The sequence below is a fragment of the Indicator indicator genome, chromosome Z (genome assembly GCF_027791375.1).
Source record: "Indicator indicator isolate 239-I01 chromosome Z, UM_Iind_1.1, whole genome shotgun sequence".
Lineage (NCBI taxonomy): Eukaryota > Metazoa > Chordata > Aves > Piciformes > Indicatoridae > Indicator > Indicator indicator.
The window spans coordinates 30071000-30095904 of record NC_072053.1 but is presented as its reverse complement, the minus strand read 5'-3'; the positions used below and the strand labels follow the sequence as shown (position 1 = coordinate 30095904).

The 24905-nt window shown below is 38.5% G+C and overlaps 1 protein-coding gene across 3 annotated transcripts in view; it reads left to right on the top strand.

The window, feature by feature from the left end:
* Positions 1-112: 112 nt before the first annotated feature.
* KIF2A (kinesin family member 2A) overlaps positions 113-24905 on the top strand; it is a 41659-nt gene continuing 16866 nt past the window's right edge. For all 3 annotated transcript variants that reach the window (XM_054397693.1, XM_054397691.1, XM_054397690.1), the window contains exons 1-12: positions 113-243; positions 7614-7733; positions 8231-8285; positions 10252-10374; positions 10949-11049; positions 13300-13395; positions 14164-14218; positions 17392-17554; positions 23196-23286; positions 23405-23468; positions 23830-23921; positions 24155-24297. In XM_054397693.1, coding sequence (XP_054253668.1) covers positions 175-243; positions 7614-7733; positions 8231-8285; positions 10252-10374; positions 10949-11049; positions 13300-13395; positions 14164-14218; positions 17392-17554; positions 23196-23286; positions 23405-23468; positions 23830-23921; positions 24155-24297 — 1172 coding nt within the window. In that variant the 5' untranslated portion in view covers positions 113-174. The remainder of the gene's footprint in view (positions 244-7613; positions 7734-8230; positions 8286-10251; positions 10375-10948; positions 11050-13299; positions 13396-14163; positions 14219-17391; positions 17555-23195; positions 23287-23404; positions 23469-23829; positions 23922-24154; positions 24298-24905) is intronic.

Here is a 24905-nt window from a genome sequence, read left to right as displayed (position 1 = left end):
TGCTGTAGCTGCTGTAGTTGCTGTAGTTGCTGTAGTTGCTGTAGTTGCTGTAGTTGCTGTAGTTGCTGTAGTTGCTGTAGTTGCTGTAGTTGCTGTAGTTGCTGTAGTTGCTGTAGTTGCTGTAGTTGCTGTAGTTGCTGTAGTTGCTGTAGTTGCTGTAGTTGGTCCCGGCTCATGGCGCGAGCTTTGGAACAGGCGGAGGTCTCGGGCACCGGGTTCGCCTCTCGACGCTGGCTGCCAAAGGTGAGCCACTGCCGCCCGGTTGAGAATATGGTGAGAATACTGTAACATGTATTTAAGGTAATTGTGAAGAGTTGGCTTCACATGTTCATGTTGTATTGCTGTATTAACATGTTATTTTCTGTGTACTCTCTCTCCACAGTAGGAGGTATGTAAAAAGCTTAGCTTTTTCACATAACTTGTACGTTAGTTTTGAGCCCTATAGCAATGGAACAATTTCCAAGAAAAGTTTTTTTTTCTGTGATGTGAATTCCAATCATGTGAGGAAAGGGACTAGAAATTAAAGAGTTGATGTTTCAGCACCAGAGCTCTCCTTTCTTTTTTTTTTTTTTTTTTTGAGAAGTGTGTCAAGATAGTCTTTCTTAAATCACTTATTCTTTTTCAGCTTGCCGTAATACATGTTTCTGATGTAAAACATGGGTGTGTTTACATTTCAGATTTTGATATCAACTCTAGATACTAGAAATCAGGGACATGGCCTTCAACCACTTTCTGCAGATTGATTTGGCTCTGATGTTTTAACATTTGCAGCATGGTCTTGCTTTATATGCTAGACGAGGTTTATGCCAGCCTAATTGGTTGCTGGCATTCCTGAGTTTCACAGCTGCTGTATTCATCTGTGTTCTAGAAAAATATAATGGAATACTGTTTGTGGAGAGCAAGAGGCAATTGTAAAGATGTAAATGTGTTTTCTGGCACTTCAGTAACATGTACACTTTTAGTAACACAAAGACTTTTTAGGAACATATTGTATGGGTACATTGCCAGTTTAAGAGTTATAATATACATTCTCTGTTGAAGCTGAAAATATTTGGAAAATGGACGCTTTTTGTGTGTGTGTGTGTAGTATTCTTTATTTTTATTCATTCCTGACTTAATTGGCCAGGGAAGAGATGAAGTCTGGCACAGAGATGGAAGATTTATTGTGATTCTTTTGTTACAGCATGCTGGGTTTCTGTGTTGGTAAGACTGTTCAGTGTTTTCTATTCATTCATTAGCCTGCTTTGATCTCCTTTGTTAGCTTTTTTTCATCTCCTTTTTTAAATTATTATTGGTTCTTTCTCAAAAGAAATAGAGTAGAGAAGCAAGTAATAGGACTTCTGTGATGGCTCTGTGATTAATAGTGTCACGAGTTTCAGCTGTTAATAGCGCTTTTCTGCAAAATTTACAGCATTTGGTAACGTACTAGAGATTATTATAATATTGTATAGAATACATATCGCTAAACTTATGTCTTTCATATAGTGTTTTTCTGCTGATTCTGGATTGATGGCTGGGCCAAGCCTTAGAACAGTAGCAGAAGATTCTACCAATGTAAGCCTGAGGAGTCTTCCAGGTTCCACAGTGTTTATGTCCTTGCAGTCCCAGCATGCATTTTGTGGAAGTGGCAGGAGGGTCACTTCTTCTACAAGAAGTGTTGCTGTTGCTGCTTTACTGATGGACCAGATACCTAATTGAAACAGCTTGACAACAGGACAAATTAAGTCCCCAGAGGTTATTAAAGGCAGAAAAAAAAAATAGGTGTATTGCAGACCTTGCACAAATAGAACTTGCACAAAAATGCTCATCTGAGGAAATACAGTATGAGAGCATTGTACTCATTGAGTCTTCTTCAGCCCAGCAACCAGCAGAATTTGTGCAGGGTCCTGAGGTCAGGATGCATACCTGTACAATATGCTTTAGGCTGGGGGAAAGGGAAGAGCACCTGTGTGCAGAGAGGAGGGCACAGAGGTAATGCCTGCCTGTACATCTTGGTGGGGAATGCAGGCCAGACAGCGCACAGCTAGGGACACCTGGGAGAATGGTGCTCAGGAAGCACAAATATATGGATTTGTTCAGACAAAACATGGGTCAGGGAAATAAAAACTGGTGAATGCTAGAGGAGAGGAATGAAGTGAAACAAAGGGGCAGCCCTTTTATTTTTAAGTAAAAAAATTCTGCTTAAGTTTTCTTTGGTGGTGGAGTGACTTAATGCTTTTGGGCAAGGACAGGTGTGGAGATTGCAAATGTGTATGTGATGTATTTTGCCAGCAAGGTGAGAACAGTAGTGTGAAAGCCATGCTTCCCAGGGATGCTGGCTCTTTTGTGAGTTCCCCAAGTGCTGTCCTTTGCCTGATTTTTGGTCCTTTCCTGTGCACATTATATGACATAGATTTGCTGTTGTCTCTGGTGATGCTTTCCTGTAGTCTCTCTTCTTGCTTAATTTCAGCTAGGTGTGAATGCTTGGTGACCTTTTGCAGAAAAAGAAATAACATCAGTACACATTTGTTACTTGCACCACTGGTGAGATAGTTTGGGATAGACTATGAAAACATCAGCTTTGGGAAAATGTCAAATTATGACTGAAATTGCTAAACCAGAAGTCTGTGGAGGAGAAAAACTGAAGTTAATTTGGTGGTCTAGGATCTTTAGGAAAGGAGGAGAGGGTGCAAGGTATAGGAGACACGGAGCAGAACAGATACGTAAGGACTGGGCTATGTTTCTTCCCCATTGGGTGCCCAGCCCAGCAGCAGCATATGCATGGACTGCTTCAGGGTGGATGCTTGTGCTTAGGGAACTGCATGTGGCTGTTGGGCACCTGTGGGGGTGGCTTGAGGAAGTGGAGATTGCTTGTTCATGCTATGGCTTGTTAGGGGTGGATGTTAGAGGAGTCATTGCATTGGACTTGTTATTCTCTTTAGAAACCCTGGTTCTTGGTGCTTTTAGAGCAAAGCATATATGTGAAATCTGTGACACCCAGGTCTTGATCCTTTTATGTCAGTGCATGGCTGCTCTGCTCTTCCAATTGCTCTTCACTACTGTGTGTAGGAAATAGGACATTAAAAAAATTGCAGTCTGCTGCATGTTTAAGAAGAAAAATCCTTGTTCCTACTGAAAGCTTACTGCACTTTGTGGGGACTTGCTGTCATTGAGTCCTTTACTGGAGAAGTCAAAGCAATGGCCCCTTAACTCCAGCCAAAGAGTTTATATAAGCAGCTGTTTTTAAAATGATGGTTTATAGTATTGTAGCAGACAGTTCAGTTTTAGTTGAAGTGCCAACTGACTTGATGCCCATAAGAAATGGATATCTGAATTCAGTTTGAGGGCTTCAGTCCCATGCTGGAGCGTGTAATGTATCCCTAGAAGGAGGACAAACAAGCCTCTGTGAAGGGCAACTCCGGAGACTTTACCCCTTGGGGGAGACTCATGATATTGAAGTTTTCTTCCTCTCAAAAAAAAGAGTCTAAGTGGTGTGGCTTTCACATGCTGTTTTGTGTACTTACCATTCAGTTTTATGTTCATTGAGCTTTTCACTTGTATGCTGACTGTCAGGTTAGATCCTCCACTTGTGGATCAAGTCTGAGTCACTTCATAGTATGTGACCAGGAATCAGCTTCTATTTATCACTGCATATTTTTTAACACTGTTCCTCCTGCCTGTCTCTGCCTGTCTCAGTGCAGCAATGAAAATAACTTCTAGAAAATGCTGTGATTGAGAGATGGGACGAGGCCTGATGCAAGCCAAGTGTCGATTTGTTGTACAAAGCTTTTTCTTTATATAGGTTAACATAGTATCAGAAGGCAGCTTGTAACTGGTCATTGGTATGTCCATACTGCAGTTGTAAATTCATGACTGGCTACAGAGAGAAAGTATCACACGAATGCATATAGTTTTCAGAAGGCTTAAGCATATGTCAGGCAAAAGATAAAAGGATTCCATAATTCTGTCCTAAGTTTTGCTTTGTTCTTGTTATCAGGTCCCTGCATAACTCCCTTAGGTCACAGTGGCCTCTAGGGAGCCAACCTGTCTGTGTTTTCCTTCTAGCTGTGCTCTGTTCCCAGGGTTTGCCACCCATCAAGGTTAAAGCATCTCCTTCTATCAGTAAGACAGTGTCTGGGGTTCTGGTCCCTAAATCAATTTCCCCCTCCCTGTTGTACGATAAGAATTCTCTTGAGTGATCAATTAATTAAACCTTATAAACATTGCAATATACAGGGTAAAAAAAGCAAAATAGCAAAAGCATAAATGATTGTTTTAGCAAGATTATGAAGTCAGCCAGAAATGGTTAAATGACCAAGACTGCAAAGTCTTCCTCTGATTTGTGAGGGCAGAGCTGGCCAGGCTTTATCCCTACAAATAAGGAAAACACCTGCAGGCAGATAAGGAGGATGGGAATGTCTCTTCACTTCTATGAATTCAGCTCAATTGCACCATGCAGTATAATTTCTGTACCTCTTCCCTGCTGGGGTAACATCCTGAATATCTGTGGCCTTGTCTGATGTAGAATTAAACACAACACTGTAAAAAATTTAAATTTTAAAATGTGAAACATACATAGCTTTGTCTAACCAGGCCTCTGAAGAGGCCCCTACCATTCCCCCGCTTTAGTTTTTGCAAAAGTCACTTCAGTGTACTGCGTGAGGGAATAAGGAATACAGGGAACATGAGCGATACCCCACAATTGCAAGAATGAATTAATTTTACCAGATAGATAGGCTGGGCTATTTGTCTATTCCTGGGTAACCACTGTTTAACTATAACATTCTGGTGAGTTAACATATAAATCTACATAAACATATTCCCTAATTACATAACATTAAGGCATTGAAACATTCTGTCCCGAATGAAATGTTTCCTCCGGGGACACTCGTGCAGTCAGCTTCAGATCGACACTTCTGATCTCAGTTTAACAGGCACTGTGGTCAGACTCAGTGGTCAGCTGATTGTCAGCTTCACGAGCACTGCTGTTTGTCCCATCCTTTGAGTCTGGTGTTCTGCCATGCTGGCATCAGGAAAAACCTGTAGGTGGGAAAAGGTGAATCCCTTTCCTAGCCCTGAGTTTTCCCTCGGGAAAACCTGTGTACCGAAAAAGGAAAAGAATTTTTTTTTTTTTTGGTCGCTTTTCATATTCTTATAACCTTAGCTTAAAACCTTTATAAACACAAAAACCAATAGAACACTCTATAACGTTCCTAAAATAATCTTATGGTCTGCTAATATCAAAAAAGGTCCTAAAAACTTAAAAAAAACTACGTAAAAATTAAACCATCAATATAATGTACAAAAAACCACAAAAAAGATAATGCGCGCTTTTCAAAATGAAAACTTATTTACCATATAGAGCTCTTTTTAAAATTTTGCTGGCAAACTCAAAAAAAAAAGAAAGGTTTGAACCAGAAAAAAGGAAAAAAGAGAAACCTTAACCTGTAAACTCATAAAACCAGTAGCACTTACACGGTATCATGCTTATTGATTAGGAAAAATACTTTAACACAATCACTAAAAACTTACAAGCAAAAGTCATTTTCTATAACAGTATACCTTATTACAAATACCAAGTTTGTTTTTTGGGTAGTCAATTACCATCGTGCTTATTGTAAAGAAACGCAACAATTGCAAACACTAAAATAATAAATTCCCAAATGCCTTAAAATCAGAAATAATGATAAAAACAATATATAGATATCAGTTGCATTCATGAAATGGTGAAATACCTTTCTTAACAAAACTTAACACTGTTACTTTAAAATCAGAACACAGGTTTCTGCAGACCTTCAACAGGGAGTGAAACAAGGGAGTGAGATAAGGAGGGAGAAGGAAGGGGGGGGAGGCAAACGGCAGTAGAGAAGACACTTTTTTTTTTTTTTCTTTTCGTTGTTCACACGCTGTTATCTTCAGAAATGTGCAGATTTTCCAGCTTTGAAGTGAAGGTTCTGACTGCATGAGCACTGCCTTCAGCTCCAAGGTCGCTTTTTCACTAATTTCTTGGTGAAAAAACTGTGACATTTCTTTAAAGAATCAAGGTCTGTAAACACTATTGCCGCTGCTGATAGATGAGAGCGATGGGAGCCGCAGCCGCCGCCTCCTCCACGGGATAAGCCAGAGCCAGCGCAGGGGTCGCCGCTTGGCTCCCTGCTGTGGCTGGCACCGCCGCTCTGAGACTCGTGATGGCCCAGCCAGGGGCCATCTCCTCCCGCTCCCGCTGCCCCATACCGCTGTCCGTGCTGTAACTGTGGGGATTTTTTCTTGCACCCACTTCAGTGCTACTCCAAGATCATGGCCAGAAATAACTTTGCCATGCTTTTTAAAGAGTGCATTAATTAGTTCATATACGTCTCTCTCTGGGGACAACTCTTGATTCCCCATTTCAGTTTCCCACAGCTCACCTCACTTTTCTCCTTTAAAAAATAAGTAATTTACATGAATATTACTTTGAAACTTGCACTGAAAACAAAAAGAAAAATACAAATCTTTGTTTACTTGATGATTTTTTGGTTACAGACTGTTTTGCATGGAAGCTGTTCAGCAAATGCTGGTTTCTGTTGTATTAAAGTTGACTTCCTGAGCTGTGTGTCGTAGTTTTTAAATAGTTCTTAGATTACAAAGACTGACGTTGTTGTCCTCTTTTACAAGTAGAAAAATCAAATTTTTGAGAGGGAGAATGACTTCCAGTTCAGACAGGAAACTAATGGGAAAACTAGATTAGAAATCTTTTTGTGTCTGTATTAGTGAGGAAATGAACTGCTAGTTTGTTTGCTTGCTTGTTTTTTTATTTTTGGCAATAGTTTTCCAGCTTTGCTTTCCTTGAGACACTGTGTCTTTGTGTGTAATGCTTTGCTATCCCCTCTTTCTTTAAATTTAGGACCATGTTAGCCATTTTCAGATGAGAATTGGAGAAGCATCTCAGAAATAATTATATTTCATTGGTTCTATCAAATCACAGGAAAAAACAAGCAAGTAAACAAACAAAACCCCAAAACTATGAGAAAGTCCTGGTGATCTCATCAGCTGAGCTCATCCTTGTGGACACACAGAATCCTGTCAGTAGTGAGGTCTTTGAAAGGTCCAGCAAGGGGAAATGGCAGTCTATGGAGACCAAAGCCATTTAAGATTTTTAGGAAATCAAGTTTCAATAGGTCTGAAGCCAGCTGTTTCTGAGAGCCTGCCTCTCCCACTTTACATTTTACAGAATTTTGAATCAGACACTTAAGAAAACCCCCACACTGTAAATTTAACATGATTGCAACTGTGCTTTTATTTTTTTGAGTGGTTGTAATTTGGGGGTTTTTTTGCACTCTCTGGGAAATTTCAAATAATGAGGTCCTTTTTATGTATAGAATGTCTCCCATATTTTGCAGTAGTGGCCAAATTACCATAGTAATACTAACATCTGTTTTAATTTAATAATTTAACAAAATTATTAGTATCCATTGGTCATTTTTAATTCGCCTCTTTTCTGATGGGTGTATTTTCAAGTTTTATAAAGTCCCGAGATTACGTTGCTTTTAGCAAACGTAAACTAACATCATTCAGGTTTTAGACATAGTAGGAGAAATTGAGAGAATTAGTATTGTTCTAAAACTCATAGGTACATTTTATATTCTTTTGCACAGATTGACTTGGAGAGCATATTTTCACTTAACCCAGATCTTACACCTGAAGAAGATGTTGAACCTAGTCCAGAGATGCCTCCACCACCTGCTCCATCAGCCAAAGTGAACAAAATTGTGAAGGTTGGTAATAATCTATGCAACACATTGGTGTTAAACGTAACATTACTGTAATATGTGTTGTTATGCTTGAAGTTTTAACTTGAATGTTTGTGACTGTGAAACTGTATGTTACCTGTGTTCCTTTCTTTGTGCTATAGGGAATAGGGGCTTCTGAGTCTTTTGGGGTTTTTTGTTTTGTTTGTTTTTTCCATTTGTTTGTTTTGGTGTGTGTGTGGGTTTTTTAGAACAGGTTTGGCAGAGAGGGAGTTGGGAAGTAATATTTATATGAATTAATATATCTCAAGAAAAAATGTAGAAAGTTATTTGAAGATTGTTTTGAAACAGTACTTGTAGTTCAAGCAGTCCTCACTCTTGACTATTCAGGGAGGGATTTGGCAGCAATCATCCCTCTGTATTGCTGATGTGTTATTTTCATTCACTGGAAGAAAAGCAGAAGTGGGGCTGCAGTTTGGTTTTATAATACGGTGATTGAATAACAGGGAGTTCTTTCTCTACAGAGTCGACGAACTGTGGCAGCTGTTAAGAATGACACCCCTGCCAGAGGTAACAGAGGTAAATGTTATCTCTTCCCATTTCAAGGAAGTAAAAGATATGTGAATGTGAATCCTCTTCATCTAACATTCCTTAATTGTCCTGTATTTCTCATTTGACATTAGTGCTTGTGGCATGTAGAAGACATGGCATTATCAGTCCTAGAAGTATTCATACTGTACACATGGTATTTATACGCAGGTTTACGTAATATAATGTTAGGAAAGTTAACCTCAATGAACTGAAGGTGCAAAAATTTGAAAATAATTAATTATGCTACATTAGATCATGTGTGGACTTTTCCAAGTTAGAGCACCTCAATTTGCTTCAGCTTAGCTATTTCAGTATACACTAAGTAGTGCACTTAAAATTCATTGAGAATTCATTTTGGTTTTTTAACTCAGTTTTGTAAAGATCTGTGTGTAAAGATTCATTCAAAGAGTAGTTAAGCCCTATGTGTTATTTTATGTGTTAATAGCAAAAAAATCTAAAAAAAATAGCTGAAATGCCACAGGAGAATAGGTGAAGAGTATGTATTGGATGAATATAGATATAATGCATCTATAAGATGAGAAAGAATAGTTACTGCTTATTGTTTTCATTTTCTCTTTTGCATTAAACCTAACTGACTGGTACTGGTGGTGGTGATGATTCTTTTTCCACAAATATCATTAATTCAGACTAAATTCCAGTCAATCTGTTTAAACTTGAAAAACAAGTGGGCTTGCATATATTTGCAAATGTTCAGACTCTTCTGGTGGATGATTTGGACCACTTTTGCCCTTTGGCCATTTGCTTCTAGGGTGTTTTTTTTTGTTTTGCTTTGTTTTCTAAACAAAAGTCTTAGGAGGAGGAGTTAATTTTATTCAAACTAACATTATTTAAATTTGAGACATCTTAGTGATAGGGTCTGCTCATGCGCCTACATGCTGTTTGTACCAAGTGGTCTGTTTGCTATGGAATAACCCTGTAACTTGTGTTTTAGTAGGTCTTACTATTCACAATCAGCCTACGTATTTGTAGTTAAGCCTTCTAATCCTTAAGGCATTGTAATAAAGCTTTTATCAGCACATTGTCAGTCTTGCTATAAACTAGATCTCCTATTGTAGTTGGAACGATCTGGGCATTTGTCTTGTCTTGTCTGTCCCATTCCAGGCCCGTTTTCTGTAGTTGTATCTATGTGGTCTTTATTTGGACTGTCATCTCTGACTGGTAATCAAAGCTGATACCTTCACTTTTCTAGCCTTCTGGCAGACTATGCTGGGAGCATGTGTTGGAAATGGTCTAACTAAAGCAGAGCTGCTTCAAGCAACTCTTTGAAAAACAATTGAAAGCACTCAGCTCTACCAAAGGGCCTTGCATGCACACCACTCCCATTGCATTCACTCTGAACAGATAATCACTGCATCTTCAGAAAGTGGCATTCTTAGCACATAGGGAATCAATGCATAAGTTTAGACATATTGATTGTTTATATCCTTTCCAGTATGGTGTCAAAAAGATTTATTGAGCTGCACTCGGCACTGCCTTTAATTTGTATTTCTCTGCTCCTCCAGAGATCATAGGCTCAATGGAGTAGGAATGACCATTTCATAATGTTTAAAGAATGTGAAACATCAGGGCTCTATTCTCACTCATTTTGGGGATATAATCACAGTACAAATAAGATGTCAGCACTTTAAGCTTCAGGACTGCATAGACACTTCATCCTATGCACATAGTAAGTTCTACTAATTCTGCAGTAGAATATTTAAAATATGCACTTGCAGCATCAGTGCTTAATAATCATGTTGTGTAAGTGTGTAACACTAGGATAAAATAGGCTGCATAACAAATGTCTTTGACATGTAAGGCTCCCCTCTATGCCCAATAAGTTGTTGTGTCTGGAAGAAGGCCTCTTCTTACCTTGTCATAACAAAGCATTTCAGAAGCAGGAAGAAATGTTACTCTTCTGTGTCCAGATGAGCTTTGTGCTTTTTCTTCACAGTGGTTGGTTCTGCACGCCCGCGACCTACTCAGCTTCCTGAGCAGTCTTCCTCCTCTCAACAGAATGGTCGTGTTTCAGATGTATCTCCAGTTCAAGCTGCAAAAAAGGAATTTGGACCCCCTTGTATGTAAACCATGTATCAAAGATTCATTCGTTCTGGGCGTTACATGTACATTCTCTTGGACTCTGTTGTCATCCATAAAGGACAAATGATTACATGTGCAGTTGTCTGCGGCCTTCCTTGAGAAGCTTTTGCAGAGAGATGCTGCTAAACAAATATTCACTTTTCTCATAGTTGTGCTAGTATTTGGAATTTGGTTTTCCTTTATTTTAACCAAGATGGTGTTGTTTTCTTGTTGTGTTTTGGGTTTGTTTTGTTTTGTTTTTTTAAATTTGCCTAGGCATTCTTTTAATTTAAACCAAGAGATCACATGTGTCTGTCCTAATGTTTTTTGAGGGTCATTTTCCTTATATTTTTCATCATATAATTGTTATCCCGTTCCCATCACTTTTTTATAATTATTTCATTAATTTGAGAAATTAAATTGCCAAAATTATTCTATATTAATACTGATTTTTTTAGAAGACAATTAATATAAATGCATTCTAATTAATGATTAATTAATGACAATGCTATAGTGTAAATATTAAACTAATGCAGCACAAAATATTCTAAAATGTTGCTCTTTTCTTTAAGCAATGCAAAAATCTAACTGTGTAAAAGAAGTTGAAAAATTACAAGAGAAACGTGAAAAAAGAAGGTTACAGCAGCAGGAACTTAGAGAAAAAAGAGCTCAGGTTAGTATTTTTTGTTCAGCTGGAAAAAGCATGTTACAAAAATGAAGTCTGCAAAATCATTGCACTTCTTTTCAGTCTCTTATAATTTTCATGAGCTGTAATAGTCTAGAAATGATATTTTTTCATCCTGTATACAGGTTTGATAAATATTTTGGTGCTTGTGTTGCTGTTATTACTATTACTTTAGACAGTGTGCCCCCTCTCTTTTCATTCTTGCTTAAAATTGCCTATGTTGCCACATATTCTTTAAAAATCAAGTACACATAACAACTGTTTCTTAGGGAAAATGTATTTTGAAAATAATCAAAGTTTTGGCTTTCAGGTAGGTCTATTAAACTACAGGATTACAACATTATGATAAGTTTTCTTTATGATGTTTGATGCTTTGTAGGAGATCTATTTGAGGCTCAAGTTTGAACAGTGACTTCTAATTTATTTTTTTTTTAAACCAGCCTACGCATTTAGCTTTGTCATACAAGCATCTTGGCAGCAAGTTATTGCAAACTTGTGTGAAAGAAATGAAATTGCAAATCCTGTGAGAAAAATCTCTTAATAATAAGTGATGTTCTGTCACAGGGATATAAAAGCTTTAGCAAAACTAGTAGTGTAATCTTGTTGACAGCCCTGTGCGTGTGTGTTAAAGAGATATTATCAATCCGCTACTGAAGTGTCACCCGTAAATTTTCTCTATGGTTTTATGGTATTTCTGAGTTGACCTAAAAATCACCTATGTTGAATCCATGTTCTCTAATTTCTATTCATTTGCACAATTGCAAAACATTACTGCATCTTTGTGTGAGGAATAAATATTTTTTTGGCTTTATGTATTAAAGTACTTTGATGTGGTACCACACCTGAAATTTTGGTTTTATTGCTGCCTTTTCGTCTCAGTCTTAATCTTCTGTGTGTGAGGAAGCTTTCTTTGTCTTGGTGACCTGTATGTACCAGTGCTTCCTGTTGCTTTGTGTATTCAGCAGTTATTAGCCAAGCACTGTGGTGTAGTGGGCAAATCCTTTAAACAGGGTTTGAAGAATATTGGGCAAACACGTTTTCCATAATAAGCACTATTCCTTTCTGAATGTCAGAAGGAAACTTTTCAGCAGGAATACATTTAATATGGAATTACTCTAAGCACTTTTTAGTTCACTGTAGCTGGGGTGAAAAACACCAAGGCACAGTCAACTTACAATTACCAGGACGCAGTTTTATCTGAAGTGAGGTTCAGCTGTGTCACCAGTGTGGAGAGGTGAGCTGGCCCTTTCAGCTTGTTACCTCCAATGCAATGCTTTCTGAGAGTGCCTGTGCTGTTTCCACAGCCAGCTGTGATCTAGAAGAGAGTTTAATATCGTTTGAGGGGAGCTAGGAAAAACTTGTTAAGGTATGAGCACGAGAACTGGCTATGTGTGGCATCAGCAGTGTGTCTTGCAACACCATTAAAATGCACATTTATGGAGAGAAGTAACAGGAAGGATTTTTGAATGATTCTGCAGAGAACCAGCTCAGCTCACAGTAGGCTCAGGCTTGGGAGGGGGCTCGCTGTGTGGCCTTTTAAGTGTCCATTTGCTCTGGTACTGATGGCTTCAAGTTTAGAGATGGGAGGTCTTCTGAGCCTTTATGTAGTTTGCTGTGTATCCTTGAAATTGTGTCTGTTTTATAGGGGGATTTAGGGAGTAAGAAGTGTTACCAACGCATCCAAGCAACTGTAGGATTTAACTCAGGACCAGTAATAGGGTGAAGAGCTTTTAACTGACCTGGATTCAGCAGGCTTGTGCTTAGGGAGCATCTAGGGTGCCTGAGCTGTCCTCTGTGGTGTGTGTTGTACCTGTGTAATGGGTGTATCCATTCATCTGTTGGATTGCCTTATCTCAGATTAAGAAGCACTGACTGTATATGCTGTCTGATCTTGTGCAGTTGTTTGGAAGTGTTTCTTTCGTGTGAAGATTCTGGCAAAGGTGGGAGTCATATCTCTCTTGAATAGGCTGTTAATGAGTCCTCAGTTAAAAAGTGTTTCCTATTACATGCCAAACTAAAACATGAAATAGCATGCAATCGTTTTGCTTTATCATCAGGAAATAAACTACATCAGGATGGGAAAAAGCATAAAACTTGCATGTGAGATTTCTGGCATTTTAGAGAAAATTAAGATTTCAGTTAATGTGTACTTTTCCTGTAAATGGATGCGGAAAATACTGAAGCTAGTACGTTTCAGCAAAAAAAGTATATAAGAAATTCTGTTGCTTGCTTCCTTAGGATGTTGATGCTACAAACCCAAATTATGAAATTATGTGCATGATAAGAGATTTCAGGGGAAGTCTGGATTATAGACCACTAACAACTGCAGATCCTGTAAGTACTCCAGCAACATAAGAATTTTTTTACCCTGTTGTGCTTCTGCCATATATTTTCAGGGTTTTCAATGTATACTTCTGTCTGTAAACATGAAAAATAAGTAGCTTAATATGTATATTAGTATTCATTATAACACAAGTGTTTTTTTAGTAGTTCAGTGATATTAAAATCAGGTTTTGGAAGCCCTAGGTTACTAAATTGTAAATACCAATTTCTACTAACGAGTTACTCAGCCTCGATATTGTACATTTTCCTGGGATGTTAAGACATGTGCACACAAAACCGTTAAGCTACTCTGAAAAGCCCTGCAGGGTATAAAGTTTAATAGTGGATCTTTGAAGGTGATGAAGGACTTTGGTTTGAAGAGAAGTTAGAGGAACAGAATCCTTACATTAGGAAGATTGTCAGATCTCTGTGGAAATTTGAGAGCGTGACAATTTCTGTCAATAGCATATCCACTCCACCCTGTTAGAGCTCAATTTGCGTACAGTATTCCAAGGTGTACCTGCTCCTCCACAGGATTAGGTCAGTGTCTGCAGGAAGTTTTGTTAAAGTATGATTCTCCCTTTTGGATTCTTGGCTATTGTACAGACTTTTACATGGGGCTTTTGTACAGGGGCTTTTACATGTTCAGATGATTCACTGTCTTTGTTTGTATTTTTGTTTATATGATTGGTTAATTCAAAAGAATTGAAATAAAATGAAGTAAAATATTGTATAAGCAGAACTGGGGTATGGTTCACTGAAAGATTGCTTCCTCTGCAGATTGATGAGCACAGGATATGTGTTTGTGTACGAAAGCGACCACTCAATAGAAAAGGTATGAGCATTGAAAATTATGCTGAAGTTTTTCCTCTGAAAAGCTGCTTCTGATGGTAATATTATTTGTGTTAAAGAGATCTAAAAGTACTGATCAAAGGTGAAACTTGTAGTGAACAGTATGTGTGATGAACCGAGAATATTCATAGATTCATCGTAAACTGGATAAAGATGGGCAGAAATCTAGTTTAACCATCAACCATTGTTTGGGACTGGGAGCTGAGGTGCAGAGGGACACCAATTTTTTCTGAGATTTTCTAGGATGTATTTAGTTTATCTGGGAATTCTACTGTAATTTCTTCAGTGTTCTTATATTGCATTAGGATCACCATTCTTCTAAACAATCTGTTCTCCTGAGCAAAGAGCTACCCAGTGAAAACTGTCATACATGCTTTTGGTACATACATACTTCCAAGTGGTCTTGACTCAGACATCAAGGGAGCAATTTAGGTCCTTAAATGCTGACATCATATGACAATGTTAAGTGCCCAGTCATGTCCAAGGCATCCTTGAAGGGCTACTGGATTATACACAAACTAGAGGCATATATCTCCTGCAGATGCTGCTCAGGGCTAGGCAAGATACCTATGGCATATAAAATTCCATTAAAAAAATATTGGGTACCGGAATGGCTCCCTAGTGACTTTTTTGTTTAAGTGATTAGTATCACAGCTGCTATTTTAATGCTTGTGTATCAGACTGGAGTCTGTATTCCAAAAACCTACGAAATATTTAGACTTTCAACTCCAGTTGGATCCCATGAAGTTCTTTATTTCAGTGGGAAATTAAGAATACAGTGCTTCTGGATTGCAGCCTATCCGACTTCAGTGCTTAAGTAATCTGATTTTTGTTTTGAAAGATTTTTCGTTCTATTGTATTATGCTTAGCTAAAGGATAAAAGAGCATTATTCTGACTGTGAAACAAGATGGAATACATCTATTATTTCTCTAGTGTCAGAACTATACATTGAAAATTACTTGGAGAATATCCAGAGGAAAATGAAAGAATTGTATGGAAAAGGAAAAATGTTGATTTTTGTCTTTTTGTTCCCTCTCATGTTGCCGCTTCCCCTGCTTAATTTTTTCTTCATGTTTACTTTCACTGTTTCGTTATTCCCTGTAGTTTTTTTTTTCTCTTATTGATCTGAAAGGAATGCATAATCTCAAAAAGTGGATGATTGAAACTGTTTTACACACTCTATTTAATAAGGGCGTTCAAAGTACAAGTCTGGTAGCAACTGAATTTCTGTTTCAGAATTGGAGATTAGTAAAAGATGGTTTAGAAATCAGATATATTTGGGGGAAATTTCACCTTCTAACAGGAGGAGGAAATGAAATTACAGTAAATGAGAGCAAAGAGTCATGGGACATGAGTCAGGATTCAGAAGTAGAATTTGATTTTCGTGGAAGATGTGTATCTCAAGTGTAATTGGTTGGAGGCTAATAAAAGAATAGTTCTGAGGTGTTTGTAGGAGTATGAGTATCTAAGTAAAAATGAGAACGGTGCTAAAATAATTTTGCATTTTTAAGAATAAATGATAATAGAGAAGAATGAAATAGTATAAGGAGAGGATGAAATACAGAGTCTAGAACCCACATGATACAATCTTTTGAAAACACGCACTTGAAAAGAAACTTATTTCCCTTGCCGTGTTTTCAATTGGAAGCATATAAAAGAATCAAAGATACTACTGTGTAACCACCTACAGAAATAAAGAGTAATTTGTTTTGTCAGCCTTATACAGAATTATCTTAAGGTGTTCCCTGTGCCAGTCGTTCTGTGTCTCATCTTTGCAGGAAGTTTGTGTTCAGCTTTACACTTTAAGATTTTACTTCAGGGACATGAGAAATTTCTGGTGGGTTGGAGACACTATTCCAGGTTTTCATCAGTAAGGAATATAGGTTGTCATAACAAAGAGGTGGTAGTAGGCAAATTTATTATTCCAAATAATTGTTTAAGAAAAATAGATTTTTACTGCTTAAACTAAAAAGTTTTTTGCTGCATTTGAGTTTTGCATGATACAACTCTTTTCGTCCCTTTTTCTTATTTCTTTTCTGTGGTTACTTAGAATAATTGTAGTTTATTTTATTGCAGGGCAGCTGAAAAAAAATTACTATATAGTGTCTTGAGTACCTGTTTCTGTTGGTGTGTAATGTCATACCGCGGTAACCATTGTACAGTTTGAACAGTGTGTTAGCTGATGAAAAGATTTCTATCTGATTGTGTAATGCCACATCACATTCTTGAACTGCATGCCTTATGAAATTTTACATAGAAACGCAAGTGGGACACATCAGTGATCCTGACTGTATACACAAAGGAGCTTTATTTTTCTGCATATAATGGATCACTGGGTTCTCTGTTTTGCTGACTCATATCTCATATAACAATTACCCGTAAATTGTGGTGCTGTGCAGTAATTACAACCTGGGATCTCATTGAAAGAGCACGTAGATGGCTTTTGTTCCTTCTCAATGATTGACAGGATCATTAGCGTTTTCATCTTTTTCTGCTTACATGGTAATTTTTCGAAAGGATTTTACTTCAGAGAAATTCTGTATTAAAGATATATACATTAGGTTCTAGGAAGAATACACAAACAAAAATGTCTGTGTAGAGCGAAAGCAGAATGATTCTTTTTGAAAGCTGTGAACATAGGGCTGTAACATTAAGGATTTAGGGAAAATAAAATGATAAAATTTTGAAATCAGATTACTGTAAGGGTATTAGTTGCTTTGTGTTTTCAAATTTTACAATCCAAGCAGTATAGGATTTCAGTATCCAGTTTTTATGAATAACTCAAAGGTTATAGTAGTAAATTGTAAAATAGTATGGAAACCCAGAGGAAAAAGAACTCATATCCATGCAAAGTTTGTTTTTTTTTTTTTTTTATAGAATATATAACAAGCTACAATGATAATGCTAGGATTAATGATCTCAGCTTTTCTAATCATCTTTGTACAACCTCTCTTTAGTTTGTAGCAATTCGTGTAGGATAGGATAGCTAGGCTTCCAGAACTAAATCTCTTACTCAGTAAATTACTATCTGGGCAATGGAAGCCCAAATCCATTGCAATGTTGTTATTTGGGATGTAAGAAGAGTGTAAATAATGAAAAAATGTGAAAACTAATTATGTGTTGCTAGTTGAATATTTATTTCACTTATTTTATAGAAACTTTAATGAAAGACCTTGATGTAATAACAATTCCCAGTAAAGATGTTGTGATGGTACATGAACCAAAACAAAAGGTGGATTTAACAAGGTACCTGGAAACCCAAACTTTTCGTTTTGATTATGCCTTCGATGATTCAGCTCCTAACGAGATGGTCTACAGGTATGTAGATCTGCTTTTTTTTCCTTTGTGAATCTCTTTTCTCATATATCTGTTATGTCAGTAACTGTGGTGTTACCATGGTCATGGACTTTACTCCTCTGTTTACCAGATACGTGTATCTCTACCACCATACTTTTAATTGTTTACTTCTAACTCTTCATCCTGAATCCTTCTGTGGCAGTTTAGGCTGGGTGCCCCCTGCCACTGCCGCATGAGATACACCTCTGGTGTCCTGGGTGCCCACCCACAGGGGTGGACACAGGAAACGACGTATTTCTACCCATAAATCCTGCACCCTATAAGGCCATCTGCAAAGTCATTCTCTTGCTCTTTCTTCCCTCTCTGCTCCCCTGGGAGATGTCCTCTCTTATCGGGTAATGCCGGGGGAGTATCCTCAAGGCCTCTTAGGCCTGTCTAGGCCTAATGCCAGGAGGAGAATGGAGGGGGGGGCAGTCTCAGACCTGGCCAGCCTGAGACTTGCCTAGCAGCAGGAGGGGGAAGAAAGAGCCCTGGGGGAGCGGGGGGGGTTTACCCTCAGGTGGGAAGAAGGGAAGGATTGGGAAGCCTTTGGGAATTCTGTGAGGGGTTCTGTACGCTTTGGGATACTCTTTGTCACTATGCTTTGTAGCTTGTAGTTCTCTGTAGCTTCACCAATTGCTTTTCCATTTAAACTTTCCATCACTCTCCAATCCGTTTGTGTGAGTCTCATTCTTTTGTCCCTTTTGGGGCAAGAGATGGTCTGTCTGGCCCTAAACCAGCACACCTTCACCTGCAATGTCATCTCCACTGCTATTAACCTCTGTCCTGCTCTCAGTCCTCCTCCAAGCCCTGCTGGTTTCCAGGCTCCAGCATCTGTTTCCTGCTTCCGCAGCTACTTCATGTTTAAGCAACTTCATGAGCTCTCTGTTTGCCTCAGGGTTTTTGTCTTACTTATGTGTGTCTGCAAGCACCTGAGGAATTGGAGTCATGGCTTTTAGTCTTCAGGAAACACTGAAGAAAAGGACAGCCCCAGCCCCAAAGAGCTTGCAATTTCAGTATAAGATAATAGAGATGGAACCAAATCAGGAGAGGTTGGGGAAACTACAAAGAAAGTGACAATAGTTGTATTGCTATATTGCTGAGACAGCTGAACTAGCTTGGCTGCTGGAAGCAGTCTGGCTGATGTAACATGGAGGTCCATGGAGCTAAATTATCTTGCTCAAAATGCTGAATCTTTCTGATTTAATAAACAGCAGCAACAAAGACACACATTTACTTTCAGCCCCAAGGTATTTGGATCTCCATTTTTCTCTTTATTCTTCTGTCTTCTTTTATTCCATATCTGGCATAGAACAATGCACACAATGCTTTTAAAAATGGGTTTAGAAGTAGCTGTTTAGCTTGTACAAGTTACTAAATGGAATAGACAGTGGGAGGCAAGGTTAGACACCACAACAGGTCAAACGTGGTACACAGTGTAAATACCATGAAGCTTTATTATGGGAATATTGATATTGGAAAGGAATCTGGTGATGATAATCTTCCTTATTCTTGGAAAGTGCTTCCCGTAACCTTAAGCAGTACTGACAGAGCATTACCTTCCAATAAGTAGGAAGCAAAAGTTAGCATTGTGTTATGGCTACTGTTGCACATTAGCATCTTGTGGGTGGACAGGAAAAAATTATACTGAAAAAGCTGTTAAAAGGTCTTGAAAAGTAAAACTTCTGTATTGTACTTTCAGGAGAAAGATGATGAAAATAAAATGTATATAGTCTGTTAGTTTACACTAAGAAAATATGTCTGAGAGCAAAACTGTGACCTTTGAGTTTTCTTGCTCTAATGGCTGTTGGTAGCACCTTTCCTTTCTTGATGTGGAAGTCTTCTAGATTGTGATGCCTGCCTCTCAGTTAACAATCGTTTCTTCTAATCTCCCTCCTACTGCTTTTTATCTTTGTGAGCATAATGTTTAAATTTGTATGGAGTTTTCTCCAGACGATTTTTATTAGTTATGTAGTACATTAATGGAAATATGGGCCATCATGGCCACCTGAGCACATTGCTGACTTATGTCCAGATGGCACTCAGCCAACATCCCTAGGTCCTTTTCCACCAGGCAGCTTTCCAGCCACACTGCCCCAAGCATATAGCATTTCATGGGGTTGTTGTGACCCAAGTGCAGTACCTGGCACTTGGCTTTGTTGAACCTCATACAGTTGACCTTGATCCATTGATCCTGTCTGTCCAAGATCTCTTTGCAGAGCCTTCCTACCCTCAAGCAGATCAGCAGTCCCACTCAATTCAGTGTCATCTGCACACATACTAAGAGTGCATTTGATCCCCTCATCCAGATCATTGGTAAAGATATTAAAGTGAACTGGCCCCAGTACTGAGCCTTGAGGAACACCACTTGTGACTGGCTACCAACCGGATTTAACTCCATTCACCACCATGCTTTGAGCCTGGCCATCCAACCAGTTCTTAACTCAGCAAACTGGCCACTAATCCAAGCAATAAGCAGCCAGTTTCTCCAGGATGATGTTCTGGGAAACAGTGTCAAGAGCTTTAGTAAAGTCCAGATAAACAACATCCACAGCCTTTCCTTCATCCACTAAGCAAGTCATCTTGTTGTAGAAGGATACCAGGTTTGTTAAGCAGGACCCGCCCTTCATGAGCCCATGCTGACTGGGCCTGATCATCTGGTTGCCCTGCACATGCTGCATAATGCTACTCGGTCTGATCTGCTCTGTGACATTCCTTGGCAACAAGGTCTGTAGTTCACTGGGTCTTTTTTCCAGCCCTTCTTGTAGATGGGAGTCATGTGCCAATCTAGTGAGCTGGGACTTCCGCACTTAACCAGGACTGCTGGTAAATGATGGAAAGTGGCTGAGCACTTCTGCCAGCTCCCCACAGTACCCTTGGATATATGCCTTCTGGCCCTGTAGGCTTATGTGTAGGTGGTGCAGCAGGTCACAAATTATCTCCTTTTGGACTATGGGGTCTTCATTCTGTTCCCCATCCCTTTCAGCTCGGGGGGCTGGTCTTACTACTAAAGACTGAGGCAAAGAAGGCATTGAGTACCACAGCCTTTTCCTCATCCTTGATCACTATGTCCCTTCTGCATCCAACAAAAGACAGATTCTTCGCAGTCCTCCTTTTGGTGCTACTATATTTGGAGAAGCATTTCCTGTTCTCTTTAACAGATGAAGCCAAATAAGTTTCCGTTTGGGCTTTTGCTTTTCTAATTTTCTCCTTACAGAGTCTCATGACACGATCTTGTAGTCCTTCAGAGTGTACTGCCCCTTCTTCCAACAACCATAAGCTGTCCTTTTCTCCTGAAGCTGAAACCAAACCTCTCTGTTCAGCCAGGCTGGCCTTCCCTGCTGACTCATCTTTTGGCACCTGGGGACAGCCTGTTCCTGTGCCCGTAAGACTTCCCTCTCGAACAGTGTCCAGCCTTCCTGGACTTTGTGGCCCCTCAGGACTGCCTCCAATGGACTCTGTCCACTAGTCTCTGAAACAGGCCAAAGTGCCACCTGAGAATTCAGGCAAGCAGAGTTCTGCTGACCCTGTCTTTACTTCAGCAGCTGAGAACTTCATAATTTCATGATCACTGTGCCCAAGATGGCCCCCAACCGTTGCATTGCCCACAAGTTCTTCTCTGTTCACAAACAGCAGGTTCATCAAAGGAGCTTCTCTAGTTGGCTCTGTAACCAGGTGTGTCAGGAGTTCCCCACACACTCTGGCAAGCCCCCAGGACTCTTGCCTCTGTGCTGTGTTCTATTTCCAGCAGGCATCCAGGGACATTGAAGTTCCCCACAAGAGAAAGGGCCAGCAATCGTGAGACTTCTGCCAGATGCCTAAAGAATATTTTATTAGTCTCTTCATCCTGGTTGGGTGGTCTATAACAGACTTCCACCAGGATATCTGCTTTGTTGGCCTTCCCAATGATTCTTGCCCATAAACACGCAACTCTACTATCACCATCATCAACCTCAATACAATCGAAACACACCCTGTCATACAAAGCCAGCCCACCACCTCTGCTTCCTCGCCCGTCCCTTCTGAGGAGTGTGTAACCATCCATAATGGCACTCCACTTCTTTGAGACATCCTACCACATTTCTGTGATGGTTTTCTGATAGACAGTGGCTTCCAGCTCCTCCTGTTTGTTTCCTCTGCTGCATTCAGTTGGTCTAAAGGTCTTGCCATTTGTTTGTCATGAGAAGCCTCAATTTCTGCCGGGCTGTTCCCAAGGTTATTTCTATCCAGCCTGGTTTTGTGCCCTTTTGTGTTCCAACCTTCCAGCTTAAACTATATTTTAAGTGTTTTTAAAGCCATGAGCCACAGCACTTGAGTTGCAAGCTTTCATTAATGTTAACAAACACACACACTACTTAGAACTGGTATGCCTTCTGAGCTCTTAAAGAAGAGCCAGACATTACATTTCTGAAAGAGTAAGATGGCAAATAAAGGTTTTAGTAAAAGCACCATTTGAAGCTGCATAATGCCTTCAAAATATAATTAATTCTCTTTTTTTAAGTCAGCAAAATAAGTCATTTCAAACTCATTTAAACAGAGATAATAGAGTATGTTTTTTAGGTAGATAGGCTTTGTGAAATATGGGAATGCTCTCTTGAGGACAAAGGAAGTACATGTTTAGAAGAAGCGCAAAAAAAAAAAGGAAAGAGTGTAAGGCTGATCATGAATCATCTGGTGTATTTATGATGAAAGTTCATGATTCTATTTAACTTACCTGTTTGGATAACTGGTGGTTGCTGAATTGCTCAGTCTTGCACATACTATTTTTGTGATAACTGTTGGAAAGTGGAATGAAAATACAGTGTAACACCTCTGTGTTTCTGTAAACAATTGTTCCTGTTCAGTCACTGAAAGATACTTTGTAAATACCTAGAAAAAGTTTAGAGAAACTTTTGCATAGAGATTCTTACCTCCATTGGTAACCCTCCATTGGTTTACCCTCTTTGGGAGTTTTTAATGAAATAAGGGTGATCAGCAACTAAAGTTGGAACAATAACTCTAACATTTTTTGAAGTAAAAAATAATTCTCTGAAATAGAAAAATGCTACTTTGGATAAATGTTTTTTAACAGATCAAATAATACTTCAGAGGTAACTGTATTTTTCTATTCTGATTCTGAAAATATTTAGAAGTGCAATGTCCTTTTGGACACTTGTCTTCTAAGTGTGATCTTAGAAGCTGATCTAGCAAGAAACAAAACCCAAACCCAAAAGAAGAGCAGAATTTTAATACTGGCAAAACCTAGGTATTTATCTGCTCCTCTGCCCTTCTTCTAAGTCTTCTAATTCCATTTGCTTTGGAGAGCTCCAGTCTCCATATAGTAAGTTGTGCTGTGTTGCATTGTTAAAACAGGGAGGTTTTTTTTTCTTAGGGTTTAAAGGAGTATAATGTTGTAAGATAAATGGTATAGACCTTGTAACTTTTATTGGTTTGGGATATTTTATTGCCTTAGAGCTGGTGTTCTATTCAGTTCCTCAATTATTAACGTTGAAACGTCCTTTGACCTGTCAAACATCGGAACCAGTTTGTCACTTCTGGCCTTTAAATTTATAGCATCCTTGTGCAGTAGAATGTTAAAGTAATTTAATTTCTTAAGTACTGTTGGATTTCTTTTGCATTTAAGGTTTACAGCTCGACCATTAGTGGAGACCATATTTGAAAGAGGAATGGCCACTTGTTTTGCATATGGTCAGACTGGTAGTGGAAAAACCCATGTAAGTGTTTCTTCTAAATGGCAGCAGTAGACTTCTTATAGTAGAAAAAAAAAAGTTACAATTCAGTGATTTTTATATTTTGTTAATTTATTTATTTATGTATTTAATTATCATTTAGACAATGGGTGGTGACTTTTCAGGAAAGAACCAAGATTCTTCTAAAGGAATATATGCACTTGCAGGTGAGATAAATAAATTTTCTATTCCCAGTCATACAAACATAAGTTTGTACATATTTTACATTATAGGGGATCTTTGGTAACATCAAAAGTAGTACTTAGATGCATAATCTTTACAGCATAAAGTAAATGTGTATCTGGCCTCCTTTAAAAAAATGTAGTAAACGTAACAGATAGTTGATTAAGTTTGGAATTTAGGGGTCTTCTGTATTTTTCCATTTTACATGGCAGTTTAAACTGACCTCATTTGTTAAAATTGTAAAATATGAGAGGTGCTGTGAAATAGACTGGTGGACATTAATGAGTTTTCAGTAAATAAAAATGCATAACAAGATTTGTTATTATTCTGGAAATCTATTCACAGCTCGAGATGTCTTTTTAATGCTAAAGAAAGCAAACTATACGAAGCTAGAACTTCAAGTGTATGCAACATTTTTTGAGATCTATAGTGGTAAGGTAAGTACCTTATCTTTCTTTGAGGAAGGGGGTATTTTTTCACAAACAAGGTTTTGAGCTTGTCGCATAAAGATCTTCGTCCTCTTTGTACTAAAAGCTTTATTTCAAATAATTCTTTACACTCCCCTTCTAATCATATTTTTTCATGGAATGCTTTGCATATTTTGATACAGGATTTGAAACAGAAATGTCTTTTAAAGCTGCCCTTTAACTGTTCTGTTTCCCTCCCTAAGGTTTTTGATTTGTTGAACAGGAAGACAAAACTAAGAGTGTTAGAAGATGGTAAACAGCAAGTCCAGGTGGTGGGATTACAGGAACGGGAAGTCAAATGTGTTGAAGATGTTCTTAAGCTTATCGAAATAGGCAACCGCTGCAGGTATCTCCCGTAGCTTAAGCCAGTTGTTCATTGTATGTTAAAGAATCAGATCAAGATTTTCTGGGGGAGTTCTTCATGGTGATGGCTTTTTCTTATGCAGTAGATTTTTTGAGGATGTTGGCTGCAGGTAAAAGTGTGCTTACCTTTTAAACAAACAGATTTAGAGTTTGCTAGAGAGAAATCACTGATTTTTCTGCAGGATGTGAACTGCATGCATTATGTAAACATCTTACTGGCTTAAATTCATGTAATTTATAATCTGGAATACTGCCAGATTCTTCAACTGGAAAAGACTTTGATGCATAGTGACAAAGGCTAAGCATATGTTTTTTTTTTTTTAAGAATACGTTGGTTTTGAAATTACCCTTGTGCATTGAGTGCTGTCTGATTAGATAAAAATACCATCAGCATTTTACATGTAAGCTCTCTGATATTCTGAAACCTTCAAAGATCTGATTATTTTTGCTTTCAAAAGGGAGGTAAAGTGTTACTAATCTTCCATTTCTGTTTGAAGAGTTGGAAGAAATAGTTATAATTGTACTATGTATATGCAGTTATTAAGGTTCTGTCTATGTCCACCAGAACATTAGATGTGCTCGCAGCACGCA